The 9,854-nt window shown below is 42.4% G+C and overlaps 1 protein-coding gene across 1 annotated transcript in view; it reads left to right on the forward strand.

Moving 5' to 3' along the window:
* The window catches only part of LOC103606439 (canalicular multispecific organic anion transporter 1-like), a gene marked incomplete at its 5' end in the record, with an annotated part of 43,035 nt that overhangs the window by 5,764 nt on the left and 27,417 nt on the right, over positions 1-9,854 (forward strand). Inside the window, 6 exons of the mRNA XM_008591032.1 lie at positions 1,817-1,954; positions 2,486-2,632; positions 3,809-3,893; positions 5,037-5,103; positions 6,774-6,900; positions 9,208-9,384. Coding sequence (XP_008589254.1) covers positions 1,817-1,954; positions 2,486-2,632; positions 3,809-3,893; positions 5,037-5,103; positions 6,774-6,900; positions 9,208-9,384 — 741 coding nt within the window. The remainder of the gene's footprint in view (positions 1-1,816; positions 1,955-2,485; positions 2,633-3,808; positions 3,894-5,036; positions 5,104-6,773; positions 6,901-9,207; positions 9,385-9,854) is intronic.

Below are 9,854 nucleotides of genomic sequence, written 5' to 3' on the forward strand. Positions count from 1 at the left end.
CCCTCAGCGCTGCTCCCGCGCCTCGCTCAGCCAGTGAGCGGGAACCGGTCCACATGTGGGATCCGAACCCTCGGCGGGAGCGCCACCATGCTCCCAAGCGGCGCACTATGGCAGTGCGCCACCGGGCTGGCCCCAGGCCCTCTTTTGAAGCTTGATCTCTATTTATTTACCCTAAATGGTTTGTGTTGTTTTGCCTTTACATTTTACTGTAAAATTTTTTTAATGTACCCAGAAAAAGTGAGAATGAAATAATGAACTCATGAACTTGTCACCCAGCTCCAGCAGTTATCAGAATGACCTAACTAGTTTCATCTATTTTACCACAATCAATCCCACTTCATACCTGCTAGATTATCTTAAAGAAATTCTCAGATGTCCTGTCATTTCTTTGGTAATCTCTTCTATGTACCTGTAAAAGAAGGACATCCTTCTTTTTTGGTGGCTGGCAAGAATGGGGGTCCAAACCCTCGACCCTGGTGTTATAACACTTGCTTAGGAACTGAGAAACCGGTCAGCCCGGGACTTCCTTTTGTTAACATAACTATGATACCATCATCACACCTAAAAAATATTAACTATTATTCTTTGATATCATCAAATTTCCCCCAAAACCTCATACATGTCTTCTTTTAAAAACTGTTGTTTAGTTTGGATAAGGATCCCCAAAATGTCCATGCATTGCATTTGGTTGATAGTGCTTTTAATCTGCAGCAGTTCCTTTCTCTCTATCTCTCTATCTCTATCTCTTTCGTTGTCATTTTTGAGAAAGGAGATTGTCTTGTTTCCTTTATTTCCTGTAAATTAATAATTAGATTTATAGGCTTCTTTAGATTTAGGTTTGATTGGGAGAGGGAGCAAGGTTACTCTCAAGTGGTGCTATGTGCTTCCAAACGGCAATGCTGTGACTGTGGGTCTAGGCATTGTCAAGCTGATTCATCTGTTATAAAGTTTCCTGCCATTCTTTCACCTAGAGCAGTAGTTTGTGACCCTGGCAGCACATTAGGGTCACCTGTGAAGTTTGTAAGACACACTGAGGCTGGAGTTTCACTCTAAACCATTTACATTGGACACTCTGGAGGTTATCCTAAAATGAAGTTGGTTCAGGATAGGAAGTATAAATGCTTGCTTCTTTTTCTCTGTTTACCAGATTTCAAAATAATGCATTTTATTCTCCAATGGTGACCAATCAACACTTTCCTTTTTTTTTTTAACCAATATCTTCTTTTTTAAAAATGTATTGTTTTGAATTCATGGATTTTAAAATTATCTTAAACTTCTTGAAAATGAAACAGAGGCTCCTTTTACTCCCTGATATTTCTCCACGCAGAGCTCTGATATGTCTTTCTGCTAATGTGGCAAAATTAAAAGAAAGATCTGGTTTTGAATCTCACCTCTACTACTTCCTAGGTTGGTGATTTGCGGCAAGTTTTTTAGCCTCTCTTGGCCTGTTTTCTTATCATTTAAATGGAGACAGTATTTCTACAGAAGTAGGGTGACTAACTTGCTTTGGTTTGCCCAGACCTCTCAGGCTTTAGCACTGAAAGGCATGTGTTCTGTGCAACCCCGTAGTCTCAGGCAAACAGAGACAGTTGGTCACACTAAGGTTGTTATAAGGATTAAGTGAGAAAATGTATGTGAAATGCTTTGTATGTAGTAAATTTCAACAAATACAGCTACATTTCTGTAATCACACTTTATAATCTGGCCTTCTGCTCCTGAAATTTTGGGGTTCATATCCTAAAATATGAATGGATCAGATGCACCTGGTGCCCTTTTCGGGCAACTCTGTGAACTGTGCTCTTTTCTAACCTACTAGATCCTGAAATATTTTGCCTGGGAACCTTCATTCAAAGACCAAGTTCACAACCTTCGGAAGAAAGAGCTCAAGAACCTGCTGACCTTTAGTGTGATGCAGGCTATAATGACATTCCTCTTATACTTAACTCCGGTCCTGGTGAGTAGTGGAGGGGTCAGTGGGCTGGGTATGTTTTGATCCTGGGTCAGCTTCCCAAAGAGAAAGGTCTATTCTTCATAAGGGTTAGCATTTCAGGCTAACCCTGAAATGCAGGGAACTTAGTCCCCCTCTTCAACTCCCCATGCTGTTCCTACTTTGTGCCCCCCAACTCAACCCTTGTATATTGTTTCGTGGTCCAGCAGCCCAGAGCAAGTTTTCAGGATTTTTGGCATGAATGTGATATCCAGGAATGATTTGCATAAGAGGGCTTCTTGTCTTCTTGGGGGAGGTGGTGTGGATCTATAATGGAAGGAAGAGTGATAGAGGAGACAGAAGACTCAGGCTCTAGTCCTGGAAATCAATTAACTGACTTTGTGACCTGGGGCAAGATATTTCCTCCTCTCCTGGGCTAAGTTTTCTCATCTATAATCTAAGGCTGCTTCAGCTCTCATATGCTGTGGTCCTGAAGCTCAGCACAAGCCTCCTTGGGTCCTCCTAGGAATAAATTTCTCATGACCTTGCTCTCTCTAGGTGTGTGTAGTCACGTTTTCTGTTTACGTCCTGGTGGACAGCAATAATATTTTGGATGCAGAAAAGGCCTTCACTTCCATCTCCCTCTTCAATATCCTGCGCATTCCCATGGGCATGCTTCCCATGGTGATCTCCACCATGCTCCAGGTATGTAGCAACTCTCATTGCTAACTGCTTATCTCTGGTTAAAAGCCTTAGAGTCCAGAATGACTGGCCTATCATATCTCACATCTTGCTTCTATTAGTGAAATTTCATATACAGAGATCTGTTTGGTTTTTAGAGATGAGTGGCTTGATCCTAATAAAATCATGAGCTCTCTGAGTCCCCCTTTATCTGAATATAAAATGAGGATAATCATACCAATCTCATCTAACTCACAGGGAGATGATCTTGTGAAAGCATTTGGTGAGATTATTATTATTACTCCTGGTCCTGGGAACACTTCTAAACCATTTTCTCAGCCCAGTTTATGCCATATTTTACCAAGGCTTTGAGGTGTTGGTATAGCATTAGACAAATATTGCACAAAGGCAGAGAAAAGACCCTTTCTTTGCATGAACCTATGTTGTGGTCAACCTGAATGCAATTTGGGAGCCTGGAGCTGTCAGAAAATGAGTTTGGAGTCAGGAGGCCTTGGATGAGCCAGGGGGAATGTCTGGGTTCTGAAAACTGAGTCACTAAGGTGGGTCAAGTATCAGACCTCAGGAGGAAGTGCACAGGGCAGGTGGCAGAATGATGACTGATCCAGAATGACAGGGGTAGAGTGTGGTGATCTGCATTGTTCCCAGCAGGGGCTGGCTTTAGACACCTCAGGACAAAGGAAGGACTGGTGTTTAGGAGATCTCCCTGTCCTGGAGGATGTGAAGGAAGGCTGACAGGTTTGGCCAGTAAAGAGACAACATACTATTTTCAGATACAATTTACTACATGGCAAACACAAGATCGGTAAAAGTGTCAGCTCCCTGCATTCCTTGTCCCTCAGAATGTGAGTGAACCTAAAGAATTCAGATGATAATGCAACCTGGGCAGTGAGGCACTCTGTTTTACAGCCTGCATTTGCACCCTAAGGAGGGGACGGGCAGGAAGCCTGATACTTCATCAGAGCATGAGTGGCAACGGAACTCTCTCAGTTTTCTTTAAGATTGAAATAGAGTATCTTAAATTCCCTCTGACCAGGGTAGGATGGCTCTCGGGGCTGAGTTGTGGCTGAGTCTATGGTGGGTGACAGGAGGTTCCAGCTGTGACAAAAAGTCAAAATCCCCTCCCTGCTTGTCCTTGTTATTGAATGTTTTGTTCTTGAGATCCTTTTTGTCCTTCTCTAGGCCAGTGTTTCCATAGACCGTCTAGAGAAGTACTTGGGAGGGGATGACCTGGACACATCTGCCATTCGACATGACTGCAATTTTGGTAAATGAATTTGAAAGTTGCTTCCCACACTTATTCTTAGTGCTGGCACCATATTTTGATACACAAGTACTTAGCAGCAGCAATCTGATAGAAAGGGAGACCTATGGGATTTGCCTTGAACTCACGCTTGCATAATAAGCTTACTGTTGTTACTTAAACTATGTTTTCGCTTAGGGCACATTGCTAAGGAGAGCTGGGCCTGTAATTCTGATGATAGTGGGGTGAAGTAGTCTGTTTCTGTTCCTTGTAAGACAATACAAAAAACTGGGTAATTTATAAAGAAGTAGAATTTATTTCTAACAGTTTTGGAGGCTGGGAAATCCACGGTCCAGAGGGCACATCTAGTGAGGGTCTTCTTCTGGGTGGGACCTCTCTTCAGGCTTCAGTGATGCCTAAGGTATCACATGGTGAGATAATGGCAAAGGAAGAGAGCTATCCTTCTCACTGCTCTCCTTTAAAAGCCATTAGAAGCACACCCATGTTAACTCATTACTTCATGAATGTATTAATATTCACAAGGGAACAGTCCACATGATCCAGTCACCTCTCAAAGGCTCCATCTTTCAAATATCATAATTAGATTTCCTGCCCTCTTAACACTTTACAAAGTAGATTGAATTTCCAATATGTGGGACATATCTGACCTATAGTGCAGGGAATCCTGCAAAGGATCCCGAAAGCAGAATTCAAGATGGAGCCAAGCTCATGGAATTGGGAAGGTAGCCTGGAGTGAAAGAACACACCTGTTCACAACGGTTAAGGATTGGGGGGCATCCACAGCCAGAGTGAGAAATGAATCTGGAATCCAGTGTAGGGAGGATTTATATAAGGTAGAATTTATAGAAAGGGATTGGGCAACAGAGACCCTGGGATTGTACCCAGAATATCTATAGGTCAGGAATCTGGGCTACAAACAAGCTTCCAACTCCTGAATCAAAAAGGACTTTGTATGCAGACCACTTCTGTTTCATCCCAGGAACTTTCACTTCCTCCTGTTAGTGTAGGAGCCAGCACCCAAAAGAGGAAATTTCAGGGGCTGATGGAGGAAGGAGAGACACAAGGAGAGACACATGAGAGCTGAGAAAGGGCAGAAAGACATGAGAGAACATACATCTGACTAAGGGATGGTGTTTTCCTCAACAGACAAAGCTGTACAGTTTTCTGAGGCCTCCTTTACCTGGGAACAAGACTTGGAAGCCACAGTCCGAGAGTGAGTTGTCTTCTTTCTATCCTGCTGTTCTTTAGGATTCTCTTTGCTTGTCGTGTTCTTGGAAAATTACCTGTAATAGAACACATGGGGAAGTGAGGTATGTGCATGTGTTCAGTTAGATACTAGTGCAGGCTAAACCCCTGGAAGGATGGGCTGAGAGCAAAGATTCTGAGCCTCTTTCCTCACAACTGCATTTGCCACCTGCTTTCCTACTGTGGGACACGGAATGTCCAGCTGAGAACCTGTGAAGACATTTGTGCTCCAGATTATGGAAGGAGGTAACATGGAGTGGGCAGATGACCCAGGTCTCTTGGTATGGTAGGGGTTACACACAAGAATCTGAACTCAGTCTTAGTTTATTCATTCATTTAAGAATGTAATCAGGAACATTGGAATATGACTTTCCCCAGACTGGACAATGGAAGCTTCATCTATAAGATTCAAGTTGAGATCTGGAGTTTTATTACATAAAAATAACCCATTCCCACACCCCACCCTGTAGGCCACCTCCCCTGCCATGCAGGTGTGCTGCCCTAAGCCAACCCTTTCTTGCCATGCTGCTGCAGGTAGTGTGTCTCTTAAACACTGTGTGTAACTGCACACCCAACTCATCCATTGAACCACTTGGAAGCCACAGTCCAAGAGTGAGTTGTCTTCTTTCCATCCTGCTGTTCTTTAGGATTCTCTTTGCTTGTCGTGTTCTTGGAAAATTACCTGTAATAGAACACATGGGGAAATGAGGTGTGTGCATGTGTTCAGTTAGATACTAGTGCAGGCTAACCCCCTGGAAGGATGGGCTGAGAGCAAAGATCCTGAGCCTCTTTCCTCACAACTGCATTTGCCACCTGCTTTCCTACTGTGGGACTCGGAATGTCCAGCTGAGAACCTGTGAAGACATTTGTGCTCCAGATATGGAAGGAGGTAACATGGAGTGGGCAGGTGGCCAAGTGATGAGTCAGGTGGGAGTCCCTGCTCTGAACACTTCCAACCATAATGCTTCCCTTTGCAGAGAAGAAACCGGATGGAACTTCTACTCTTCCACTTTACTGCTGTAAGCATGGAAGAAGTTCAGCTCAGTGGGCAGATTCAGAAAGACTGAACAAGTTCCTGAAGTTCCTGATGTTCTAGGGCTGGCACACAGGGTTCCCAGGAATCTAGCCCAATGTGGGCCCCTCCTCAGCCAGACACAGCCCAACCTTCAGAGGAGGGGCCAGGGCATCTGGTTCACCAAGTGCTGCAGGTGACTCACTGAATAGCAAATTTGGGAAACCCTGATCTAGTCCAACCCCATTGGTTTAGAAACATGGGTCTTCAGTCCAGAAGAAGCGACTTTCTAAGATCACACAGCCTGGCAGTGGCAGAGTTGGGATTTGAACCAAGCCAGGTCTCGAAGTTCCCACTAGGGTCTTGTTCCATGGTACCACGTGGGTTCTAGGAGAATTTTTCCATTGGAAACCCACATTTGGCACAGACAATTTAAAGATGAGTTGGAGAAGTGAGAGCTCATTCTGTAGTCTTTTAGAAATTGAAATAAAAATCACTGAAATTTCCAATTTTGAGAGAAAATCTGCTAATGCCAGAATTCATGGAAATTCAGAGAAATCACTTGAACTACTCTTGAATATCACCCCCCAACCCCCATTTCCTTAAAAGACACTTTTGTTTTTCAGTGTGAACCTAGACATTATGCCAGGCCAATTGGTGGCTGTGGTGGGCCCTGTGGGCTCTGGGAAATCCTCCTTGATATCAGCCATGCTGGGAGAAATGGAAAATGTCCATGGGCACATCACCATCAAGGTGAGAGGGAAGTGCAACTGGAGAAGACTTCTGACCCTCAAATATGGGCCACTTAGTGCTGTTTCCTCATTTGGGAGAATGCACTGAGGGCTCGTAGGTGGGGCCTTGAAGACATCTGGTAGATTTGTGAACTGCAGATTCTCTGACCCATCCCAGGCTTATATAGTTAGACTCTGGGGAAAGGGTCTAAGAATCTACATATTTAATGAGCTATTCAGGCAATTCTCATGTGCATACTAAAGTGTGGAAAATGTTGACTAGAGATGTCTTCATTCAAAGTATAGTCTTTTCTGCTATGTCTATGCATGTGTTTCTGAAAAACTCACATTCTGCAAAATTTTACCTAAGGGAAAATAGTTGTAACAGATCGCTAAAAATTTATATAACTTTGTAAGCAAAGGACCAACAAAAATAAGACCAACAGTAACAACAACAAAAACAATAAGACCAGCATCACTGTAAAATCAACAGCACATCTGCACCCAACACCATGATTAGTCTTTGATCTCTCACCTCCTCCTTTGAGAGTTACTTTATAGCATTGGCTTCCAATACAAAAACCTGATGTAGAGTCTCGACTTCTTTTGTCAATTACGATTTTTTTTAACATGGAGGAAACTGTTGTCATGGCATCTTTATCAGCACTGTAAACTTCCCCAGAGAGCTAAATTTATGTGAAATTAGAGATATTTTGAATCTTAAACTAGCCACTATTTCCACCAAACAGGCAGGTGTGTAGATTTTCAGCTTTTTTCTTAAGATCTTCATATATTGCTAAGGATTTCTTTTTAATTATGAGAAAACTAGCACCTGATTGCTTTATATTGACCTGCTTGTAAAAATTTTAAGAACCATCTCTTCTTTCACAATATACTGACATCACTCCCTGATTAACCAGTAACTAATTAGCTAATTTGAATTTTTTAAAGCACGTATTATAGCAGAGCAGACTACAGATTTAACTGTCTCTTAACTCCTTTGGGGAAGCTCTTTCTTGCTAGGTCATAACTGAATTCTTCCTTAAAGATGGGCATTTGCCAGTCTCTGCCACTCTTTGGACATGACCTGCTTCATGTTCCATGCTGGCATCCTAATTCCAACCTCTTAGTTCTTGCTTCTGAGGGCACCATCTGTACCATTCCCCTGTCAGTATTAGTGCTGTCTTGATTCTGGTAAACTCATTGGGTTTGCCTAAAACCCTGTTCTAGAATCAACATGTGTATTCATCTTCTGATTTTGAGGATCATGCCTAGAAAATGAAAGTACAAAGAAGGGGACTTTAAATGGTGAATAAGACATTGACTCTTTCTCTCTGGTCAGTGCGATGTTCAGTGTTGACTTCTTTTGTCATTTATGATTTTTTTTAACATTGAGGAAAATGTTGTCATGGCATCTTTATGAGCACTGTAAACTTCCCCAGAGAGCTAAATTTACAGGAAATTAGAGATATTTTGAATTTTAAAGTAGCCACTATTTGCACCAGAGACATGTGTATAGCTCTTCAGCTTTTTAAAGATCTTTTTAACTATGAGAAAGCTTACACCTGATCGCTTTATATTGACCTGCTTGTAAAAATTTTAAGAACCATCTCTTCTTTCACAATTGATCGCTTTATATTGACCTGCTTTACACCTGATCGCTTTATATTGACCTGCTTGTAAAAATTTTAAGTACCATTTTTTCTTTTATGGTATACCTTCATCATTCCCTGATTTACCAATCACTAATGAGCTAATTTGCGTTTTTAAAAACATGTATTATAGCAGAGCAGACTTTACAGATTTAACTGTCTCCTAACTCCTTTGGGAAGTTTTTTCATGCTAGATCATAACTGAATTCTTCCTCAAAGATGGGCATTTGCCAGTCTCTGCCACTCTTTGGACATGACCTACTTCATGTCCCACTCTGGCATCCTAATTCCAACCTCGTAGTTCTTACTTCCTAGGGTGCCATCTGTACCATTCCCCTGTCAGTGTTAATGCTGTTTTGATCCTAGTAAACCCATTGGGTTTGACTAAAACCCTGTTCTAGAATCAGCATGTGTATTCATCTTCTGATTTTGAGGATCATGGCTAGAAAATGATAGTACAAAGAAGGGGACTTTAAATGGTGAATAGGACATTGAATCTTTCTCCCTGGTCAGTGCAGTAAATAACAATGCATTGTAAATATCAGATGATCAGCCAGCCTGACACACAGTTCTTCAAATCTAAGCTCCATTTGCTCCTTCACTGTCCTGCCACCCCATTCTTCAACACTGCATTTATAGAGTACAAATGTCATGTGGTCTGACCCTTTTCCCTCTAGGGCACTACTGCCTATGTTCCACAGCAGTCTTGGATTCAGAATGGCACCGTAAAAGACAACATCCTTTTTGGATCAGAGTTGAATGAAAAGAGGTACCAGCAAATTCTGGAGGCCTGTGCCCTCCTCGCAGACTTGGAAACGTTGCCTGGAAGAGACCTAGCTGAGATTGGAGAAAAGGTACTTAGGACAAGGGACCCTGAAGGGTTAAAAAATGAAGAAAAAAGTTAGGGTGATGGTGAAGAAGGATATAGTTGACTAACCTTGGTAGTCACATTTGAAGCAAACAGTTTGTGCAAGTAACTTAGAATTGTTAAACTTCGTACATGGAAGCAAATATAGAAATTATGTAATCTAGATCAAAGATGATGAGGCAAAGGACCTGAGAGGCTAAGTTAACAGTGACTGAGGTTGACCTCACAGGTGGTGGGACAGAGGTGGGACCAGAATTGGTGTCCTGGTTCTACTTCTGTATATAGTGAGGCCAGAGGAGAGTTCTACAAATCTGCTTTGAATACTTATAAATTATTGTAAATTATTTTTTCATGTTATTAAATACCTTTTTAGAAAATAGATTTAGGGCCGGCCGGGTGGCGCACTGCTACAGTGCACCGCTTGGGAGCATGGCGGCGCTCCCGCCGAGGGTTCGG

The sequence above is a fragment of the Galeopterus variegatus genome, unplaced genomic scaffold (genome assembly GCF_000696425.1).
Source record: "Galeopterus variegatus unplaced genomic scaffold, G_variegatus-3.0.2 Scaffold6586, whole genome shotgun sequence".
Classification (NCBI taxonomy): Eukaryota; Metazoa; Chordata; class Mammalia; order Dermoptera; family Cynocephalidae; genus Galeopterus; species Galeopterus variegatus.